The sequence below is a fragment of the Bufo bufo genome, chromosome 5, assembly GCF_905171765.1.
Source record: "Bufo bufo chromosome 5, aBufBuf1.1, whole genome shotgun sequence".
NCBI lineage: Eukaryota > Metazoa > Chordata > Amphibia > Anura > Bufonidae > Bufo > Bufo bufo.
Window position 1 is genome coordinate 559,316,817 of NC_053393.1, and position 24,878 is coordinate 559,341,694.

At 47.2% G+C, this 24,878-nt stretch overlaps 1 protein-coding gene across 2 annotated transcripts in view; it reads right to left on the minus strand.

Moving 5' to 3' along the window:
- The window catches only part of LOC121000859 (gastrula zinc finger protein XlCGF17.1-like), an 86,997-nt gene that overhangs the window by 59,060 nt on the left and 3,059 nt on the right, over positions 1 to 24,878 (minus strand). The window contains exons 2-5 of one of the 2 annotated variants that reach the window (XM_040431598.1): positions 19,002 to 19,125; positions 17,495 to 17,599; positions 17,288 to 17,411; positions 17,144 to 17,208 (exon numbers count right to left, since the gene is read on the minus strand). In XM_040431598.1, coding sequence (XP_040287532.1) covers positions 17,144 to 17,208; positions 17,288 to 17,411; positions 17,495 to 17,599; positions 19,002 to 19,079 — 372 coding nt within the window. In that variant the 5' untranslated portion in view covers positions 19,080 to 19,125. Of the gene's footprint in view, positions 1 to 706; positions 2,245 to 17,143; positions 17,209 to 17,287; positions 17,412 to 17,494; positions 17,600 to 19,001; positions 19,129 to 24,878 lie in introns of those variants that run through there. The other variant, XM_040431596.1, reaches the window with a different exon arrangement.

Here is a 24,878-nt window from a genome sequence, read left to right on the forward strand (position 1 = left end):
GATATGGATCTAGGAACAAAGGCCGTGGCATCTTCTATGCGTGATATGCGTTCTTCAGTGTGTTGGACTCTGTCCTGCAAGTTGTGCATGTTTTGACGCAGGAGGCCTAGATCAATCTTGACTTCATCCAATTTCCCTGTAAGAGAAGTCTTGCATGCAGTGATGGCTTCTAGGACTTGTGCTGTTACTTGCTTAAGGGTGGGTTCATCATGAGTTGCCTCAGGAGCTGTTGCAGGGGCTGCAGTATCTGATGCAGTGCTAGCCCTAGTATACCGCGACGTTTCATCTGGTTGTCTTGCAAATTCTCTCAATTTATCTGCCTCACTTTGTGCTTTTTGGTGCCCCATTATTATCTTGATTTAGGGGTTATTATATCTTAGGCTAGGCTGTTATCAGCGCTTATATATCTTAGGCCTCTTGCACACGACTGTATGGCTTTTTCAGTATTTTGCGGTTCATAAAAAACGGATCCACAAAAATACGGATGACGTCCGCGTGCATTCAGTTTTTTGCGGAACGGAAAAGAGCTGGCCCCTGATACAACAGTACTATCCTTGTCCGTTATGCGGACAATAATAGGACATTTTCTATCTTTGAACGGAACATAAAAACGAAAACGGAAGGCATACGGAGTGCCTTCCATTTAATTTGCAGATCCATTGAAATAGATGGTTCCGTATACGGTACGCAAAAACGGAACGTAAATGGAAAAAAAAAGGTTTATGTGCTTTCTTGTGGCTAAGATGCCTGCCAGAGGAGTGTGCAGGAATTATCTTTGGATTTGTCTTGCACTCTAAATGTAGGATTAGAGTTCCAGCAATTGGGATAGAGGACTTAGTCGCACCTTATTCTTTATGGGGATCTGGAGTCTCCTCTGTGCTTGAAGACTGCGTTGCTCAGGGCTCCCTCTCCCTTCCTGGTGCTGCCGAGGAGCCAACAAGATGACCGACTGGCGGGGGCACGCAGTTCCAACCGCACCCCGTCTTTCTTTCTCTCCCCTTCTCTCTGCCAGCTCCGGATCCTTTCCCCATGCCTCTCCCCTCGTTACCAGCGAAACTGCGCTGAATATGTCTGCTCTTCAGCCCACTCCCCGGGCGCGCGTGCTTCTGGTGCTAGCGCCGCTCCCTCCAGACCTCTGTCAGGTGAGTCTGATGTGCGGTAGCTTCTTTACAGTATTAGGGCACCTCCAGGGAGGTCTGCTGTGCTGGTAATGGCGGGTGATTATCAGGATTTACCCTGTAGTGCTGCGCCGGCCTCGGAGCTCTGCTCAAACACGTTCAGCCATCTTGGCTGCTGGCCACCTTTATGGCATATTTTACAGGAAGGATTTAGAATTACTTGTGTGATTTCTCTGATGTTGAACAAGAGATGATTTCCGAGTAAAACATTTGCCACATTCAGAACATGAATATGGCTTCTCTCCTGTGTGACTCCTCTGATGGGTCTTAAGATGTGATTTCTGAGTAAAAGATTTACCACATTCTGAACATGAATATGGCTTCTCTCCTGTATGACTTCTCTGATGGCCCTCAAGAGATGATTTCTTAGTAAAAGATTTAGCACATTCTGAACATGAATATGGTTTCTCCCCTGTGTGAATTCTCTGATGGCTCTCAAGAACTGATTTCTGAGTAAAACATTTGCCACATTCTGAACATGAATATGGCTTCTCTCCTGTGTGAATTCTCTGATGTCTCTCAAGAATTGATTTCTGAGTAAAACATTTGCCACATTTTGAACATGAATACGGCGTCTCTCCTGTGTGAATTCTCTGATGGCCCTCAAGAGATGATTTCTTAGTAAAACATTTACCACATTCTGAACATGAATACGGCGTCTCTCCTGTGTGAATTCTATGATGGTCTTCAAGAGATGATTTCTTAGTAAAACATTTCCCACAGTCTGAACATGAATACGGCGTCTCTCCTGTGTGATGTCTTTGATGTTGAAGAAGGCCTGATTTCCAAGTAAAACATTTGCCACATTCTGAGCATGAATACATCTTTTTCTGAGCTCTTTGGGTTCCAGAACCTCTTCTGTGAATTTCATTCTGAGTAAGAGTATGTGATGAATTAGAAGATCGGAACGGTTTTAAAGGATGAGATGATACATTTTTGCTGTGAAGGTCCGAGGGTACATCTGGGATAATGGCACGCTCTTCATATGTATCTGATATGACACATGGATCATCTGCATTATAATATGTAGATATGAGATGTTTCTCCAAGCGCCCAGTACAGTCATCTACCAAGAACAAAACATTTTTAAAATTATTTTTAATATAATATTTTACAAATTGAAGGCAGCTATCAAAATTCATAACTGACAAGAGGGCTGTCCAATTGTGTAATGTGACCTCACACCTAAAAGCAGAATGGCCCTCACATCCTGGAGATCAATCATCTAACACAGGGAGGCTCAATCTGCGGCCCTCCAGCTGTTGCAAAGCTACAACTCCCAGCATGCCCTAATAGCTGTAGGCTGTCCAGGCATGCTGGGAGTTGTAGTTTTGCAACAGTTGAAGGGCCGCAAGTTGGGCATCTGTGATCTAACAGAATAGTGCGAAAAAGATTCTTTGCCCGGCGTCAGAAGGAGGAGGAGACGCTGCCCCCGTCCATGAACAGCATACAACAATTGATGGCAATGTTACAGCAGAAGGAATAAGAAGGGGCCAAGTCCATAACCAATACTGATAATGTGATGTGGGACCAGTTTGTGTTATATCTCAGAAATGGCAAAGGAACCGGTGTGAGAAACTCATAATTACATTGCCTTAACCCCTTAAGGACACAGGGTGTACAGGTACGCCCTGATGTCTCGATACTTAAGGACACAGGGCGTACTCATACGTCCTGTGTAGCTTTGATCACTTCCGCACGGCCGGCAGTGATCGGAACATGGTGCCTGTTGAAATCATTCAGCAGGCACCCTGTGACAATGCCTAGGGGGGTCCTGTGAGCCCCCCGCATTGCCGATCGATACAAACTGCAGGTCAATTCGGACCTGTGGTTTGTAGCGCTTATGCAAGTTTCTGATCTCTGCTGTCTGTGACCGCAGGGATCAGAAACCTCAAAGTGCCTGGATTTCGATGTTAACCCCTGCAGCCCTCTGTGTTTTTGTGCCTGCGGGCGCAGCGGGGAGGGAGGATTGCGGGCGGTGCGGGAGGCGGGCAGCAGTGTGGGGGGCGGGTGCGCGATCTTCCACCCGCCCCCCGTTTATTCTCAGGATGACCGAGCGGTTGAATCAGAGTGTCAGCTCATTGCTGACACTGATTCAAACGGCTGACATCTGTGCAGATGTCAGCTGTTTTAACCCCTTCCATGCCGCGGTCCGTAGGCATGGAAGGGGTTAAAACAGCTGACATCTGCCGCGGTCCGTAGGCATCTTATGCTTTACACTAGTAAAATACTTTACACACAAAGCCAGTTATGTGCGCGGGGCCCCTTCATATATAATCGCGGCATTTTCGGGTAGGCCAAATCGCCATATCGCATTTGCCGATTATCGCGATTCATCGTGCAGCCCTATGAGCATCTATACTAAGGTTGTTGCGGGTATCGAAATTTTGATACCCAATCGATACTTTTGTCCCGGTATCGATACGATACCGGGATTTCCATTTTTTAGATACTGGCCTGCGCTGCTGTCAGCGCGCTCATGCTCTCTCGGCAGCACAGGGGAAAAGGAAGCAATTTCTCCCTCCCCCTGTGCTGCTGCCGCCACTGCCACCAATGAGGAGAGAGGGGCGGAGGAGGAGAGGGCGCACTGCACCACCAATGATAGGAGGACCTTGTTTATATGGGTTTGGACTTCGTTAAGTTAGCAGGACATGTAGAGCGGCGCCCAGGGATCTCCCTGCACCTACTATTATTCCTGGGCGCCGCTCCGTTCGCCAGCTGTGCCCCAGTTAGAGAAAAAATGACCTAAGCTATCCGGCTAGTGAACTCTTCGAGGCAGCCTTACCCTTATTTATGCCATAAAGGAAAAGCGCGGAGGACTTCTCCAATCCTTAGTTACCCCTAGGTAACGTATAAGGCATCTCCAAAAGTAATGAAAGGTAAGGACACCCAGATGGAAGCATAGGGAATCTAAAAGCTAACTAGAGGTCCGAACCCAAAGAAAAAAGGGTCGGATAAATAACATTCTAGGAATTTTAATACCGGACATTATACTTAAATCTCGTAGAAGCAGTTGGCCATGTGGAGCTGTCCGCTGATCAACACACTAGATAAACTCAGCGGCAGAAGGAGACAGCAAGAGCAGTCATCCCAGCAAGCATAACACAGAAGCAAACCGCTCCCTAGGTACATGAGGCCACCAGACAAAGACTCAAAAAAAGGCAGTCAACCAGCCAGACAGGCACAGTCCCAAAGGCAGCCAGCCAGACAGGCACAGTCCCAAAGGCAGCCAGCCAGACAGGCACAGTCCCAAAGGCAGCCAGCCAGACAGGCACAGTCCCAAAGGCAGCCAGCCAGACAGGCACAGTCCCAAAGGCAGCCAGCCAGACAGGCACAGTCCCAAAGGCAGCCAGCCAGACAGGCACAGTCCCAAAGGCAGCCAGCCAGACAGGCACAGTCCCAAAGGCAGCCAGCCAGACAGGCACAGTCCCAAAGGCAGACAGCCAGTCAGGCACAGTCCCAAAGGCAGACAGCCAGTCAGGCACAGTCCCAAAGGCAGCCAGCCAGACAGGCACAGTCCCAAAGGCAGCCAGCCAGACAGGCACAGTCCCAAAGGCAGCCAGCCAGACAGGCACAGTCCCAAAGGCAGCCAGCCAGTCAGGCACAGTCCCAAAGGCAGACAGCCAGTCAGGCACAGTCCCAAAGGCAGCCAGCCAGACAGGCACAGTCCCAAAGGCAGCCAGCCAGACAGGCACGGGCCCAAAGGTAGCCAGACAGACAGGTACAGGCTTAAAAGCAACCAGACAGACAGGCACAGGCCCAAAGGCGGCCCTGCAGACAGGCACAGGCTCAAGCAGTGCTCCAGACTCAAAACAAATAACCAGGAGCCTGTGGCTCCTAAACTAAAAAATGTAAGAGCCAAATAAAAATTTTTAGTCGCCAAATTTAAAATGCATATAAATTAAAAAAAAGGATTTGGAGAAGATGAGACGCAGGTGACAGTGGTGAGCCAGCTCTACATATAGGAGAATACAGCACCACATAGTTCTCACATCCAGGGACATCTTCTGGGGAACAAGGTGACTAAAAATGGCGAATTGCGCAGTTTTGAGTTTTTTTTTCTGTTACGGCCTTCACCGAGTGGAAATATTTTAAAATATTTTAATAGCTCACACTTTTTCGGACGTGGCAAATGTAATATGTTTATTCTTTATTGTTTGTAAATTTTATATATTATTTAGTATTTTGGCGTTTTTTTTTTACTTTTTATTTAACAATTTCTTCCCTTAGGGACTAGAACCTGGATCTTTTCATCCCTTGTGCTATTCACCCTAATAGAGCTCTATCAGGGTAATTAGGAGCTCACACTCTCCCTGCTGCCCTGTGCATAGTACACACAGCAGCAGGGAGGTTACCATGGCAGCCGGGGCTTCAGTAGCATTCTGGCTGCCATGGTAACGATCTGAGCCCCAGCAGTGTAATCTGACACTGCCACCAATGGAGGGGATGGGACCATGGCCACCATATAACAATGGGGGGGTTGTGGCCAGTGATAATGGGGGAGGGAGGGGCTTTGGGAGAGCGCACTGCACCACCAATGAATGTAATTAAAGAGAACCTTTCATGGGTCCAAAGAATATGAACTAAGTAGCAGGCTGCATAGAGCGGCGCCCAGGGATCTAAGTGCACTTACTATTAAAAAACCTCCCTGGCTCTGAGCTGCGATTGGACAGCGCTGCTGTCATGGAGACGGAGAGACACTGGCGTCTCCTCCTTGCTCTGAATGTTGAAAATACCGGGGGCCACAGCGGGCGAACGGAGCGGTGCCCAGGAATAATAGTAAGTGCACTTAGATCCCTGGGCGCCGCTCTATGTATCCTGCTACTAAGTTTATATTCTTTGGACCCATGAAAGGTCCTTTTTAACTCATTTATAGAAGTGTCGGCAGCGGTATACCAGACCCGGCACCCGGCCTCAATAACGGGGCATGCGATCCGTGGCAATTAACCCCTCAGATGTGGCACCGGAGGGGTTAATTGTCACGGATCGCATGCCCTGTTATTGAGGCCAGGTGCCGGGTCTGGTATACCGCTGCCGACACTTGTATTAATATGTTTTACATTCATTGGTGGTGCAGTGGCCACAGCTCCTTCCCTCCTCCTCCCTATCTCCCCATTGGTGGCAGTGGCGGCCGCGTCACAGTGGAGAGGGAGGGACTCCCTCCTTCTCCACTGTGCTAGTGAAGAGAACGTAGGCTGCGCAGGAGCACGGCGGTACAGTCGCAAATGGTGACAAGACTACAAAGTCTTGTCGCCATCTGTAAATTTTAAGGTGCATTGGCGACCGTTTTGGTCGCTATCTTGAGCCCTGTCAAGGCAGCCAGCCAGACAGGCACAGGTTCAAGGCAGCCAGCTATAAACATAGAAAACATAGAATATATGTCGGCAGATAAGAACCATTTGGCCCATCTAGTCTGCCCAATATACTGAATACTATGGATAGCCCCTGGCCCTATCTTATATGAAGGATGGCCTTATGCCTATCCCATGCATGCTTAAACTCCTCCACTGTATTTGCAGCTACCACTTCTAGACAGGCACAGGCTCAAAGGCCGCCGGCCAGACAGGCACAGGCTCAAAGGCCGCCAGCCAGACAGGCACAGGCTCAAAGGCCGCCAGCCAGACAGGCACAGGCTCAAAGGCCGCCAGCCAGACAGGCACAGGCTCAAAGGCCGCCAGCCAGACAGGCACAGGCTCAAAGGCCGCCAGCCAGACAGGCACAGGCTCAAAGGCCGCCAGCCAGACAGGCACAGGCTCAAAGGCCGCCAGCCAGACAGGCACAGGCTCAAAGGCCGCCAGCCAGACAGGCACAGGCTCAAAGGCCGCCAGCCAGACAGGCACAGGCTCAAAGGCCGCCAGCCAGACAGGCACAGGCTCAAAGGCCGCCAGCCAGACAGGCACAGGCTCAAAAGCAGCCGGCTAGACAGGCACAGGCTCACAGGCATTCAGTCGACCAGGCATAGACTCTACAGGCGTTTAGGTGACCAGGCATAAAAGCTACAGGTATTCAGCCGACCAGTCAGATGCTGTAGGTGCAAGCCAAACAAGTATAGACGCAACAGGCGTTCATCCCACTCAGCCGACCCGGCAAAAAGATGCTACAGGCGTTCAGCCGACCTACAGGAAAAAACGCAAGACATTCCACCAAGCAGGCATATATGGAAAGACCTTTAGCCATACAGGCATCAGTAATCAGAAAAACCAACATAACAGAGACGTTCAGGAAAGAAGGCCTGAAGACAGTTATTCAGTCCTCCCGAAGCCAAGAGGCGGACAACCAGGCCCTAAAGCCAAGAGGCGGACAACCAGGCCCTAAAGCCAAGAGGCGGACAACCAGGCCCTAAAGCCAAGAGGCGGACAACCAGGCCCTAAAGCCAAGAGGCGGACAACCAGGCCCTAAAGCCAAGAGGCAGACAACCAGGCCCTAAAGCCAAGAGGCGGACAACCAGGCCCTAAAGCCAAGAGGCGGACAACCAGGCCCTAAAGCCAAGAGGCGGACAACCAGGCCCTAAAGCCAAGAGGCGGACAACCAGGCCCTAAAGCCAAGAGGCGGACAACCAGGCCCTAAAGCCAAGAGGCGGACAACCAGGCCCTAAAGCCAAGAGGCGGACAACCAGGCCCTAAAGCCAAGAGGCAGACAACCAGGCCCTAAAGCCATGAGGCAGGCAGACAGGCCCTAAAGCCAAGAGGCAGACAACTAGGCCCTAAAGCCATGAGGCAGACAACCCAAATATTTGCTGTGTAACTTAAGTAGTCATTATAAGGAGTACCTTCTTTCACAGCCATGGGAGCTGCATGATCTAAGCTCCTTCTTCCTCATCTGAGGCGCATGCCGGAGAATGCACCGGAATACATGTTCCCATGAGGCAGACCCTCCATGGATCCGTGATCATGCAGTGGAATGCAATACCCCTATGGGCTGCTTCCTCTTACCCATGCATCTGGGCTACTAATGTCGCATGGCCTTACTCCACTGAGGGGCCCACGCACCTGCCGCAAGAACCGGACAGAGGGCCCAGACCCTCCCCGGTTCCTAGGGTCCTGTCAGCCCAAAACTATGGCGTGATAGACCCCGGCAGGTATTACCACATAGCCCTCCAGAACATTTCTGGGATCTCCTAGGCTAGCGGTACCTAAAAGGAAAACTGCAGGTCTCCCGCTCCAGGGACAGGAAACCACTGAGGTTGGAGAGAGGCTCCACCTTTTTATTCTGCAGGTTTCCTGTCTCTTGGGGCGGATCCTCTCTCTGTGGTGCTGTCGTGGGGAAGGGAAAAATTGAATAATTGACTCTAGCATTATAACAATAAGTCATTGTATGCAACCGAGGTGTCAGGAGGGCCAGGAAACCTACCCCCTATTAGAGGTATGGCAGCCCAATAATCAAAAATTTTCAGATGAAACCAGAAGGTGGGGCCTGTATGGACGACACACATGTGGACATCTTACATATTCCTGATTTGGACACCAGAATGCAGTGCAGTCCAGAGTTTCAGTCTGTCCTGCCTTGATTCTAGTTCAGCTCTGCTCATTCTTCATGGGACGGTCCGGCTGTTACACAGTTTGGTCCTACTGTAAGTCCTGAGGGTATCTGAGTACTGGGGGACACTGTTAGTAACTAGGAAAGGCGCCTGCTATAGGGGAAGTCCAGTTCAGGGTCATTACGGTTACAGACTCGTCTCTGCTTCATTTAGTGGTCACTACTCACCTGGGCTCTGATCTGTAGGGATCTCCTCCTTGTATTCCTCATCGCCCCTCACATCTGTCTCTGTAGCGTTAATATTGTTCAGATCTTCATCCTGATTCAAAATGTGTGAAACAAATATTGTGAATTACAGGGCAGTCGGACAAGTTGAGTGGAATGTTTTAGATGCCTACAAAAGATCATTAAAAGAGTTATCCAACTTTAAACTTGTGTAATAGACCCCTTCAGAGAGGCGGACCCCCGGTGGTAGTTGGGTGCAACTGCTGCAGCCAAGGACTGGAGCAGGTGCATGGGTGGCAGGTGTTCCCCTGCCCTGTCAACTGGATGTTGATTCTCAGAGACCCGGGATCTGCAGAGGTGCCCATGTATCGATGGAGCTGGAACCCACCAGCAGGGATCAGGTAAGTATGAATCCAGCCACTCTGAAGGGGTCTGTTAAATAATTGGGCTGGATAACCTCTTTAAAGGGATTATCCCACAAATTAAGAAGTAGGAATTCTACCAGCGACTGGTTTCTCTGGAGTCCGACATGACAGCACCACATGGAGATTGCCCTTCTAGTCTTCTGCAGGGACAGGACCACAGAGAGGTTACAAGGCTCCTCTCACCATCTCCCTCCAGTGTTTTCTGAAATACTACACCAGGATGGATGCAACTAAATATGTATTTACTCATTACCAATGTAATACAAACCATGGGAAGGAAAGTAAGGCTGGGGTCATGGCAGACAATTACTGGACTCATTTCTACTTTTCAGTACATCCTCCATGACAGCACCACATGGAGCGATACCAGATAAGCATGTGGTTGGGGGAGAATAGAGTCTGGGTCAAATCTCTCAAGGGCTAACTCCTGATTGTATTAGATGTCCAGTCTGTAATAACGCTTGCCCGAGGCGATGCTCTGCAGATCTGATCAGTAGATGCCTCTGCTCTCTCTGCCCATGGAACGAAAAAGGCCCTGGTGTGATTGGCTTTAATTCCATCTGGACCAGGAACTCTTTGCGAATTACAGAATTATTGGATTGCAGTCTTCAGCCACCTCGCCAAGGTGGTCTCTGAGACCTTCTTCCCCTTGTTCCTTCCTGAGAACTGTATGAACAGATTTGGATCTTATCTCCAGGATCTCAATGTCAGGGCCGGCTCCAGGTTCACGTGGGCCCTTGTGCATAAAGTCTCAGTGGGTCCCTTACACAGTGATAACTCTGAGTACAGATAATATAGTAGATGTCACCTGCAGTCCTATGTAACACCACAGATAACACAGTGCAAAGGGGGTGAATACAAGTGCTGCTCTGAGTGACATGTCTGACTACTGGGATACTCAGCAGCATGCTGTATGTGCAAGCCTCAGCCCTGAGTCTGTGCTTCTAATGGTAGAAGGGGTTAATCTTTCCTGAAGAATCCAGTGGGAGGGAGACACAGGGCAGATAGCAGCAGCTCCGGTCAGTGCAGGGGGCAGCACTGTGACGTCTCGTCAGGGCTGCTCTCTCCTGCAGTCCACACTTGTGCACAGATCATCATCAGGTTCTTGGTTCTAGGCTGTTTTAGGCACTTTTTCATCGCAGTTCATGTTAGCTCGTCATTCTTCAACCGTTATGTTATGGATCCGTGAAAGTGTATTCATTCGCCAGACAGTTTCTGTTTCATCTGTGGTGAATATACAGTGTTGAAGCAACCGCAGAATATTACAGACTTTGTGAAAAAAGTATATTTCGCATACTTTGGACTAAAAATTGGAGATCAAGAAAAAGTTTGGGTGCCTCATAAAGTGTGCAAACGGTGTGTTGAGGACCTCCGATACTGGTTCAAGGCTAAGACAAAATCTTTCCGTTATGGGATTCCTATGGTATGGCGAGAGCAAAAGAACCATCGTGACGACTGTTACTTTTGTTCATGCGATATGAAAGGGTTTAATTCCAAATGGAAGCATTCCATTTCATACCCCAATCTTCACTCAGCAATTCGTCCCATCCCCCATGGCACAGATATACCAGTACCCAAGCCCCCTGCTACCTTGGAAGAGATACCAAGCTCCGATGAAGGTGAAGTCATACCTGAACCAGATGACGAATCAAGTTCTGACTTTGAAGATGATACAAGACCAAAATTGTTTTCTCAGGAGGAGATGAATGATTTGGTAAGAGATTTGAATCTTCCCAAAGATGCCGCTGAGTAACTCTGATCAAGGCTGAAAAGCAGGAATTTATTGTTGCCAGGCGTGGCGTGTCATCTTCATGGTTCAGACATCGTGAAAAGGAGTTCGTTCCTTACTTTACCCAGGAAGACAAGTTGGTTTATTGCATCGATGTCGAAGGTCTGATAGGTCAATTTAAAATCCAATATGATTCAGAGCAATGTCGTCTTTTTATAGATTCTTCAAAAAGAAGTCTCAAAGCAATTTTACTCCACAACGGTGGTTTTTACGCTTCCATACATGTAGGGCATTCCGTACACTTGAAGGAAACCTACGAGAACGTGGAATTGGTTCTTCGTAAACTTAAATATGAAGACCATGGTTGGCAAGTGTGTGGGGACTTGAAGGTCTTGTGAATGCTGTTCGGGCAACAAGCTGGGTATACCGAATACCCTTGTTTTCTGTGTCTATGGGACAGTCGAGACCGAAATAAAAATCACTGGACAAAGAAGAGTTGGCAGCCGAGAAACTTTGGTACCTTCCCATAAAGTTCTTCTACCACCTCTCCACATAAAATTGGGATTGATGAAGCAATTCGTAAAATCACTTCCAAGAGATGGAGAATGCTTCAAATACTTGGTCACCAAGTTTCCAGGCCTGTGGGAGGCAAAATTGAAGGAAGGTGTGTTCGTCGGCCCAGACATTAGAAGGCTTATAGTTGATCAAGAGTTTGTCAATACCATTATGGATCCTCAAAACAGAAGGGTGGATTGCATTTAAAGAAGTCGTACAGAAATATTTAGGTAATAACAAAGATCCTCACTACAAAAAAATCGTTGGACTAATGCCGATAGCATTTCAAGCTTTAGGTTGCCTGATGAGTTTGAAAGTGCATTTCCTCCAGTCCCACCTTGACTACTTTCCTGAAAATTTGGGAGCTGTGAGTGAGGAACAAGGTGAACGATTCCACCAAGACATCAAAGAGATGGAAGGGAGATATCAGGGAAAATGGAGCATTACAATAATGGCAGACTACTGTTGGATGCTTCAGAGAGACATTCCAGATGCTACTCGCAAGCGTAAATGCACCAAGAGGAGCCTCACAGGGAAGAAGAATCGAGTTTAGTGTGTGTAGGTGAGCTCATTTCAGTTCAAAAAAGGATTTTCATGAAAAAAAAATTAATAAAACTTGAATTTTATGTCTATTTCCATTTATTTTGAGGTATTGCCTTATTTAACATAGTTACCTAAATTGTCAGAAATCGTTAAGTCCTATGACAAAATAGAGGTCATTTTCGGATTCAGCGCACCAAAAAAACTAAGATTACGTGGAATAACCAAGACAGCTCTTGAAAAAATATTTGTTTTGAGACCTGTGAAAAAAATGGGACTCAACTCACCATAATGCAGAATCAGTGGGAGCACTGGGCAACGATGACAGTTCCATCTAGGGGTGAATTCCCTGTCTACTATGTCCAGTCTACTCCGTAATCTTGTTTTGGTTGCTGTTACTGCAGAAAACCCTGTTTCACAAAGATAAGATGTTGGAAATGGCAGCAGAGTCTTCAGCGCTTTTGTGGAGATCTCAGGATGTTCTGCCTTGACTTTAATCCAGAACATTGCGAGATTTGACGTCTCAAACATACTTTTAAGGCCGCCATCGTTTGCAATCTCAAGCAGTGGATCTTCTTCTAGCACGGACAAGGTTGCCTCACCAGGCTTGTTCACAAATGGGTCATGGATCCATTCCTTCCTAGTTCGCAAGTCTTGTGTGGTTGGAACATAACGCTCAAACTCTTTAAAAGCAGAGATAGGTGAGCGTGCAGCAGCTGGGAGAACGAAGGCACAGGCTCAGTCTTTTCCAAAATCCCTGTTAAATGTTTGAAACATGTCAAAGATCCCTATTTTCACTCGCCGTCCCCGCAATTCCAGTTTCGCTTTGAATGCAGCCACTTTATCTACCAACTTGAAGACAGCCGTCATTCTCCCCTTAAGTGACAGATTGAGGTCATCGAGCATGTTGAATATGTCACACAAGTAAGTTTTAAAACCCATTCTTTACTAGTGAAATGTGCAGCAAGTGGCGATTCTTTTTCTGAAAGAAATCTCTGAAGTGGCTCTCGTAACTCAAACACTCTTGCCAGAGACCTACCTCTAGAAAGCCACCTCACTTCGCTGCTCGAACAGACGTGAGTTAAGGGCATGTACTTTGATGTAATCAAGTTCGGGTGACAATTTACGGCTAGCCAGCATTTCTCTATGGATGACACAGTGCGTAGACTCACATTCAGATGCAACCTCTTTGACCCGAGTAGTTAAACCAGAAAGCCGTCCAGTCATAGCAGCGGCTGCGCCTGTGCATACACCGACACAAAAGGGCCAGTTTAGTTTTCCTCTTATGTAATCATCCAAAGACTTGAATAGCTCTGCAGCTGTGGTGTTGGGTGTCAACAATAATGCACACAACATATCCTCATGCACATCCTCCTGAAATATCAGCATTACTGCCTTGTTGTCAACGTCAGTAGACTCATCAACTTGGATTGCGTAACACGGTGACTCATTAATCTTCTCTAACAATTGTACATCAATGTCCTCTGCTATTTCATCAATTCGACTAGTTATGGTGCTAGCCGAAAGAGGAACCTGTGCTATCTTCTTAACTGCAGCCTTTCCTAAAAGCTCAGGGCAGATGTCCTTAGCGGCAGGTAGGATCAGCTCTTCACCAATCGTAAAGGGCTTCTTAGCCTTGGCAATGCGGTTAGCTACTAAGAATGCTTTCAGTGCAGACACATTTGATGAGGTGGTCTTCAGTAATTGCTTCTGTCCTTCATATTCACGTTTTTTATAAAAAAAAAACCTCCAAAGGCTTGTCTTTTGATGCAGGGTGCTTGGTCTCTGAGTGGCGAAGCAGTTTTGAAGGCTTCATGGCCTCGTTGGATAGTCGTTTGGCACATATTACACACAGCGGGTTTGGGGCATGTGAATCACCTGTTGCGATGAACCTGTAATTTAAGTAGTACTCTTGGTATTTTCTTTTAAATGCAGCTTTCTTTTTCTGCAGTGTTGGAGTGTTCTGCTGTCTCATCATTGAGTCTCTCTCTCTTTTCAAAGAAACTCTGCAGCAATGTTTGTTTTTTACTCATTTTACAAGGGTTAATTAGCTGTGGCTTTATTTTATCGGTGCGTGAAGTGCACAAGCGAGAACAAATTAAATCTAAGGCCTCTTTCACACTTGCGTTGTCCGGATCCGTCGTGCACTTCCATTTGCCGGAGGTGCCCGCCGGATCCGTAACACCGCAAGTGAACTGAAAGCATTTGAAGACGGATCAGTCTTCAAAATGCTTTCAGTGTTACTATGTCAGCCAGGACGCTATTAAAGTCCTGGTTGCCATGGTAGTGGTAAGAAGGGGGGGAGCAGTGTGCTTGCCGCCCGTGCGGCTCCCGGGGCTGTCCGGGATGGCGTCGGGGCGCCCCATGCGCATGGATCGCGTGGTCCATGCGCGTGGGGCGCCCTGGCGTCGCTCTGGGGCGCCCCAGGGGCCGCGCGGACGGTGGGTGTGCTGCTCCCCACTACACTTTACCATGGCAGACAGGACTTTAGCGTCCTGGCAGCCATGGTAACCATTCAGAAAAAGCTGAACGTCGGATCCGGTAATGCGCCGAAACGACGTTTAGCTTAAGGCCGGATCCGGATTAATGCCTTTCAATGGGCATTAATTCCGGATCCGGCCTTGTGGCAAGTGTTCAGGATTTTTGGCCGGAGCAAAAAGCGCAGCATGCTGCGGTATTTTCTCCGGCCAAAAAACGTTCCGTTCCGGAACTGAAGACATCCTGATGCATCCTGAACGGATTTCACTCCATTCAGAATGCATTAGGATAAAACTGATCAGGATTCTTCCGGCATAGAGCCCCGACGACGGAACTCTATGCCGGAAGAAAAGAACGCAAGTGTGAAAGAGCCCTAATATGTCCACTTGTACCGGTCCTCCCCTGAATATAGCTCTGTTGTTTTTCATTGGCCCCTCAGTTCTTCTGCTACAGCCCCTGTTCCTTTTTCGCGTCTAGTATGTATTCACTTGACTTATACACAGGTTCAACGGCACTATTCTTGTTCTCCTATTTGGCACATGGCCTCAATAAATCCTGCAATTAAGAATTTATTTTATTGGAGAACCACCACATATGGATATTCACATACTGCTATATCGTTTTGGGCAACAGTGAATACGCCCTTTGTCAAGCTGTGATTGGCATGTAGTGTAGCATGGTATAGGCAGCGCCGTATATTTAAAAATCTGTAATTCTTCATCCCTGCTCAGTGGACATTGTATTCGCACTAGCTGAGACGCCGTACAATTGTTGCGGACACAGACTCCATCCATATTGTATCCAGGCTAGAGGCCGTATCTCATCTTGTCTCCAGGCTAGAGGTCGTATCTCATCTTGTCTCCAGGATAGAGGCAGCCCAACAGGGTCCTAAAACCTCCTTGGAATTGGACAATTTTCACCAATAAATGTCTCCATTTCTGTAATATTGGGACCCCTTACATTTATCATAATTACAGTCACACTGGGAAAGTTTCATCCCAACATCTCCTTCTTGGTGCAGGATTTTTGGTCAATGAGTGCATATACAGATGGGCTCTTACCACTCATGTTCTCATAAAGCTCCTCCCCTTTTCCTCCAGGGACTCGATCCTCCAGGAGAGTCTCTTGGACGAATACGAGTCCTGAACCTGGGGACTCAAGCCTTCAGATGCTCCACGCTGCCTGCCAGGACCTTCTGATGACAAAGCCAGAGCTCAAATAGGGAAGCAACATCCCCGACATCAAACCTGATGGGAAGGGTCCCTTCAGCTGGACATGACCATCCCATACAGCCGATTTGAGAAGGTCTAGAAAGGGTCTGGGATGGGCTAGGGGACCCCTACGATGGAAGGAGAGGGAAGAAACCCCCATACAACCCTAGCAAAGATCCTACAATTTGATAGAACAGGAAATTTCCACTCAGGAATCCTCTCTGCACCTGTCCTCTGTAGAGACAGAAAGAACACTGGAGGCTGGAGCGGCCTATTGACTTCTCTGTGTTCTAGTCCCTACAGAAGATCAGAAGGACAACCTACATATGGTGCTGTCATGGAGAACGTCCTGGAAACAGTTATCTGGAGTAGTGCATACAACACTTGAAATACAGAAATGCAGAAACCGCTGCTCTCCAGTATAATATTCATCCTTTTTGGCTTCTTTACTCCCTCCTCTGCAGCTCTGGTCTCTTCATTCTCTGTGGGTGGGCAGCAGCTCATCCCATGTGACCATCAAGCACCTGCATCTCCCAGGAGTGCGCTGCAGCAAGCTCTTCCTAAGCCCCTCTCCCCTCCCCCAGTGTAGAGATACAGCTATATACCTCCATGAATATACAAGTAGGGATGAATGAAAGGAGTCTGCACTGCTTCTCCGCGAGATGACTGCACCGGCACTGACAGGAGGAGGGAGCAGAGAAGATACTGAGCATGTGTCCATCCCTGAATGCAGGAGAAGGTGGACCAGAAACCTAGTCACAGAAGAAACAGCAGGGGGCGCCAACAGAAGGAAAATGTACTGCACATAAAAATACTACCAATATTATTACTGCATGTACATAGTAATAAAACTTCATCAGAAATGCCCCATTCACTGCACTGTGATACTTGTTATGTAATAACCCCTTTAATTATCATGACAACCACAAATGACCCGACAACAGTCGTCGTCTGAGCCTAATGGCTGCAGGTCTCCCAGAGGCTGGACCTAGATATTAGATGGCGGCTCACAGCCAATAGCCTTGTACACATGCATCCTCAGCACGGCCGGACATGCTGCAGGTGGTTTCCGTGGAGGAGATCGGCTTCTACCAGACGCGTCCGGACACGTTCCTCTCGGGGACATAAACGTATTGGCTCCTTATTCCCACCAGCGGTCTCCATAGCCAGAGACTTGTAGAAAGAAGCAGAGAACATGGAGCGTCTGTGGTCGGCTGTAATCCCGCCATCTCCAGCTCATTACACCAGTATAAACCAGTATAAACCTATAAAACTACTGGATAAAACAAGGTGTCCTCCTACAGAGGACGGTGACATCTCCATTACCTGACCGTCCTGTGGAAGGAGAGGACGCGGACATCTCTCTGGTGTTGTCCTCTGATTGGATCTCTCTGCAGGAGACACAGAGACTGGACTCAGACTCTACAGACAGAGAATTCCAGGACATTTGTATTTAGTCCTGTCCGTTACCTGGAGATGTGAGGGGCTGGTCCTCCTCCATCTTGACCTCCTTGTGTAGACCCTTGTGTCCTTCTAAATACTCCCACTCCTCCATGGAGAAATAGACAGCGACATCCTGACACCTTATAGGAACCTGACAACACAATGACACCGTCATCACCCAGACCCCTCCAGTGCTGTGACTGTATAATGTCCCCGCATTCCCGGCGGTGTCACCTCTCCAGTCAGCAGCTCCATCATCTTGTGGACCACTTCTAGGATCTTCTCATTGTTCTTCTCATGTATCAGATTACTAGACGTCTTCTTCACCGTGGAGTAATCCTGTTCATGGAAGACATAATAATAAATGTCACCATGTACATTCCAGAGTCCATCACTTCTACAGCCATGTCCACCTGTAATTACCATAGATAATGGTGTAATGTGACATCATCAGAACCTCTCACCTCTCCAGTCACATCCCCTGTAATTACCATAGATAATGGTGTAATGTGACATCATCAGAACCTCTCCAGTCACATCACCTGTAATTACCATAGATAATGGTGTAATGTGACATCATCAGAACCTCTCACCTCTCCAGTCCCATCCCCTGTAATTACCATAGATAATGGTGTAATGTGACATCATCAGAACCTCTCACCTCTCCAGTCACATCCCCTGTAATTACCATAGATAATGGTGTAATGTGACATCATCAGAACCTCTCACCTCTCCAGTCACATCCCCTGTAATACTAATTACCATAGATAATGATGTAATGTGACATCATCAGAACCTCTCACCTCTCCAGTCACATCACCTGTAATTACCATAGATAACGGTGTAATGTGACATCATCAGAACCCCTCACCTCTCCAGTCACATCCCCTGTAATTACCATAGATAATGGTGTAATGTGACATCATCAGAACCTCTCACCTCTCCAGTCACATCCCCTGTAATTACCATAGATAATGATGTAATGTGACATCATCAGAACCTCTCACCTCTCCAGTCACATCATCTGTAATTACCATAGATGATGATGTAATGTGACATCATCAGAACCTCTCACCTCTCCAGTCACATACCCTGTAATTACCATAGATGATGATGTAATGTGACATCATCAGAACCTCTCCAGTCACATCACCTGTAATTACCATAGATAATGATGTAATGTGACATCATCAGAACCTCTCACCTCTCCAGTCACATCCCCTGTAATTACCATAGATAATGGTGTAATGTGACATCATCAGAACCTCTCACCTCTCCAGTCACATCCCCTGTAATTACCATAGATAATGATGTAATGTGACATCATCAGAACCTCTCACCTCTCCAGTCACATACCCTGTAATTACCATAGATGATGATGTAATGTGACATCATCAGAACCTCTCCAGTCACATCACCTGTAATTACCATAGATAATGGTGTAATGTGACATCATCAGAACCTCTCACCTCTCCAGTCACATCCCCTGTAATTACCATAGATAATGGTGTAATGTGACATCATCAGAACCTCTCACCTCTCCAGTCACATCCCCTGTAATTACCATAGATAATGATGTAATGTGACATCATCAGAACCTCTCACCTCTCCAGTCACATCCCCTGTAATTACCATAGATAACGATGTAATGTGACATCATCAGAACCTCTCACCTCTCCAGTCACATCCCCTGTAATTACCATAGATAACGATGTAATGTGACATCATCAGAACCTCTCACCTCTCCAGTAAGCAGGAGGAGTATCTCTAGGGTAAGATCTAATATCCTCTCCGCCATCTTGTCCCCGTCTCCATCCATTATCTGGTACTGATGATGTCATCGGACAATCCTATATCACAGGAACCTGAATGGAAGAAGAGGAGTCAATGTAGAATCCGCATGAAATCCCATAGAAATGCTTATAATGACCGGAGATGATGAGGGACATTTGGGAGAAATCAGAGGAGATGAGGTCTTCTCTCTATTGTCTGGACTGAGGACTGGAAGATCTCGTCAGGGCAGTTCCTCCATGTTTGAGGTCACAGCAGTGTAAAGTATGGTGCACCCTGACACTGGCCGCATCGGTGATACCAGTAATGTAAACCATCATGGCCACAGTGGTCATGTGACACTTATACTGGTATCACTGCTGGGATACATCCTCATAACATGGACGTCTATGGGAGATGACTACCACTGTTGGAGACACTGGTGGACGCCTCCTGTTAGGGAAATATCCCTTCACCTATAATTGTTGGAATCCAAATTAAAAGGGATACGAGTGCTCGGGAAACTGACACAGACACTGGATGCACGAGGATCAGATTTATCTTTAACCCTTTCAGGACCAGGCCATTTTTAGCAAATCTGACCAGAGTCACTTTATGTGGTAATAACTTTAAAAACGCTTTTTCTTATCCCGGCCGTTCTGAGATTGATTTCTCGTCACATATTGTACTTCGTGACAGTGGAAAAACGGAGTCAAAATATTTCATTTTTATTTATAAAAAAATACCAAATTTACCCAAAATAAGCAAATCTCAATTTCTCTACTTCTATAATAGACAGTGATACCTACAAAAAATAGTTATTACTTTACATTCCCCATATGTCTACTTCATGTTTGGATCATTTTGGGAATGACATTTTAGTTTTTGGGGACGTTAGAGGCTTAGAAGTTTAGAAGCAAATCTTGAAATTTTTCAGAAAATTTCTAAAACCCACTTTTTTGGGACCAGTTCAGGTCTGAAGTCACTTTGCGAGGCTTACATAATAGAAACCACCCAAAAATGACCCCATTCTATAAACTACACCCCTGAAGGTATTCAAAACTGATTTTACAAACTTTGTTAACCCTTTAGGTGTTCCACAAGAATTATTGGAAAAAGGAGATGAAATTTCAGAATTTCACTTTTTTGGCAGATTTACCATTTTAATAATTTTTTTCCAGTTACAAAGCAAGGGTTAACAGCCAAACAAAACTCAATATTTATGGCCCTGATTCTGTAGTTTACAGAAACGCCCCATATGTGGTCGTAAACCGCTGTACGGGCACACGGCAGGGCGCAGAAGGAAAGGTGCGCCGTATGGTTTTTGAAAGGCAGATTTTGCTGGACTGGTTTATTTACACCATGTCCCATTTGAAGCCCCCCTGATGCACCCCTAGAGTAGAAACTCCAAGTCCTCTCTGGAACTTCAACCTCTGGGGTCTGATCCCCTGTACAATGCCTTATAATATTTCTGTAAGTACCAGAGTAATACAGGGGCTGGATCTCACAGGCATCGGGCTGCCTTCCCTGCCATCGGGTCCCCGTCTCAGCAGCGCAGGGGCCCGATGGCTGCTCCCTCCCTGCACGGACATCGTACGTATCGTTGTCAGCGCTGACCGCAGCTGTGCAGGGGTTAATGCGCCAACATTGGTGCTTTCAATCTACACACACGTCTGACCTTGTTTTTAGCTTTCTTATTATCAGTCTAGTTAACCCTGTCAGCTCCATTCAGGCCCCAGATACACAAGACGGAGGACATGTTTATACAGAACGGACCCCCCCCTCCCCCAACGTCGTATCCTGCAGACGAGAAACCCTGACAGGAGAGCAGCGCATGCGCAGGAGGTCAGTGCGGCCTGTGACTGACAGAATACACTGCACTACTGAAGCGTCAACTGCCACAATACACTGCACTACTAAAGCGTCAACTGCCACAATACACTGCACTACTGAAGCGTCAACTGCCACAATACACTGCACTACTGAAGCATCAACTGCCACAATACACTGCACTACTGAAGCATCAACTGCCACAATACACTGCACTACTGAAGCATCAACTGCCACAATACACTGCACTACTGAAGCATCAACTGCCACAATACACTGCACTACTGAAGCATCAACTGCCACAATACACTGCACTACTGAAGCATCAACTGCCACAATACACTGCACTACTGAAGCGTCAACTGCCACAATACACTGCACTACTGAAGCGTCAACTGCCACAATACACTGCACTACTGAAGCATCAACTGCCACAATACACTGCACTACTGAAGCATCAACTGCCACAATACACTGCACTACTGAAGCATCAACTGCCACAATACACTGCACTACTGAAGCATCAACTGCCACAATACACTGCACTACTGAAGCATCAACTGCCACAATACACTGCACTACTGAAGCGTCAACTGCCACAATACACTGCACTACTGAAGCGTCAACTGCCACAATACACTGCACTACTGAAGCGTCGACTGCCACAATACACTGCACTACTGAAGCGTCGACTGCCACAATACACTGCACTACTGAAGCATCGACTGCCACAATACACTGCACTACTGAAGCATCAACTGCCACAATACACTGCACTACTGAAGCGTCAACTGCCACAATACACTGCACTACTGAAGCGTCAACTGCCACAATACACTGCACTACTGAAGCGTCAACTGCCACAATACACTGCACTACTGAAGCGTCGACTGCCACAATACACTGCACTACTGAAGCATCGACTGCCACAATACACTGCACTACTGAAGCGTCAACTGCCACAATACACTGCACTACTGAAGCGTCAACTGCCACAATACACTGCACTACTGAAGCGTCAACTGCCACAATACACTGCACTACTGAAGCGTCAACTGCCACAATACACTGCACTACTGAAGCGTCAACTGCCACAATACACTGCACTACTGAAGCGTCAACTGCCACAATACACTGCACTACTGAAGCGTCAACTGCCACAATACACTGCACTACTGAAGCGTCAACTGCCACAATACACTGCACTACTGAAGCATCAACTGCCACAATACACTGCACTACTGAAGCATCAACTGCCACAATACACTGCACTACTGAAGCGTCAACTGCCACAATACACTGCACTACTGAAGCGTCAACTGCCACAATACACTGCACTACTGAAGCGTCAACTGCCACAATACACTGCACTACTGAAGCGTCAACTGCAACAATACACTGCACTACTGAAGCATCAACTGCCACAATACACTGCACTACTGAAGCATCGGCTGTGACAGACATCATACACTGCACTACTGAAGCATCAACTGCCACAATACACTGCACTACTGAAGCATCAACTGCCACAATACACTGCACTACTGAAGCATCAACTGCCACAATACACTGCACTACTGAAGCATCAACTGCCACAATACACTGCACTACTGAAGCATCAACTGCCACAATACACTGCACTACTGAAGCATCAACTGCCACAATACACTGCACTACTGAAGCGTCAACTGCCACAATACACTGCACTACTGAAGCATCAACTGCCACAATACACTGCACTACTGAAGCATCAACTGCCACAATACACTGCACTACTGAAGCGTCAACTGCCACAATACACTGCACTACTGAAGCGTCAACTGCCACAATACACTGCACTACTGAAGCGTCAACTGCAACAATACACTGCACTACTGAAGCATCAACTGCCACAATACACTGCACTACTGAAGCATCAACTGCAACAATACACTGCACTACTGAAGCATCAACTGCCACAATACACTGCACTACTGAAGCATCGACTGCCACAATACACTGCACTACTGAAGCATCAACTGCCACAATACACTGCACTACTGAAGCATCAACTGCCACAATACACTGCACTACTGAAGCATCAACTGCCACAATACACTGCACTACTGAAGCGTCAACTGCCACAATACACTGCACTACTGAAGCGTCAACTGCCACAATACACTGCACTACTGAAGCGTCAACTGCCACAATACACTGCACTACTGAAGCGTCAACTGCCACAATACACTGCACTACTGAAGCGTCAACTGCCACAATACACTGCACTACTGAAGCATCGACTGCCACAATACACTGCACTACTGAAGCGTCAACTGCCACAATACACTGCACTACTGAAGCGTCAACTGCCACAATACACTGCACTACTGAAGCGTCAACTGCCACAATACACTGCACTACTGAAGCGTCAACTGCCACAATACACTGCACTACTGAAGCGTCAACTGCCACAATACACTGCACTACTGAAGCATCAACTGCCACAATACACTGCACTACTGAAGCATCAACTGCCACAATACACTGCACTACTGAAGCGTCAACTGCCACAATACACTGCACTACTGAAGCATCAACTGCCACAATACACTGCACTACTGAAGCATCAACTGCCACAATACACTGCACTACTGAAGCGTCAACTGCCACAATACACTGCACTACTGAAGCGTCAACTGCAACAATACACTGCACTACTGAAGCATCAACTGCCACAATACACTGCACTACTGAAGCGTCAACTGCAACAATACACTGCACTACTGAAGCATCAACTGCCACAATACACTGCACTACTGAAGCATCGGCTGTGACAGACATCATACACTGCACTACTGAAGCATCAACTGCCACAATACACTGCACTACTGAAGCATCAACTGCCACAATACACTGCACTACTGAAGCATCAACTGCCACAATACACTGCACTACTGAAGCATCAACTGCCACAATACACTGCACTACTGAAGCATCAACTGCCACAATACACTGCACTACTGAAGCATCAACTGCCGCAATACACTGCACTACTGAAGCATCAACTGCCACAATACACTGCACTACTGAAGCATCAACTGCCACAATACACTGCACTACTGAAGCGTCAACTGCCACAATACACTGCACTACTGAAGCGTCAACTGCCACAATACACTGCACTACTGAAGCATCAACTGCCACAATACACTGCACTACTGAAGCATCAACTGCCACAATACACTGCACTACTGAAGCGTCAACTGCCACAATACACTGCACTACTGAAGCATCAACTGCCACAATACACTGCACTACTGAAGCGTCAACTTCAACAATACACTGCACTACTGAAGCATCAACTGCCACAATACACTGCACTACTGAAGCATCAACTGCAACAATACACTGCACTACTGAAGCATCAACTGCCACAATACACTGCACTACTGAAGCATCAACTGCAACAATACACTGCACTACTGAAGCATCAACTGCCACAATACACTGCACTACTGAAGCATCAACTGCCACAATACACTGCACTACTGAAGCATCAACTGCCACAATACACTGCACTACTGAAGCACCAACTGCCACAATACACTGCACTACTGAAGCATCGGCTGTGACAGACATCATACACTGCACTACTGAAGCATCAACTGCCACAATACACTGCACTACTGAAGCATCAACTGCCACAATACACTGCACTACTGAAGCGTCAACTGCCACAATACACTGCACTACTGAAGCATCGACTGCCACAATACACTGCACTACTGAAGCATCAACTGCCACAATACACTGCACTACTGAAGCGTCAACTGCCACAATACACTGCACTACTGAAGCATCGGCTGTGACAGACATCATACACTGCACTACTGAAGCGTCAACTGCCGCAATACACTGCACTACTGAAGCATCAACTGCCACAATACACTGCACTACTGAAGCATCAACTGCCACAATACACTGCACTACTGAAGCATCGACTGCAACAATACACTGCACTACTGAAGCGTCAACT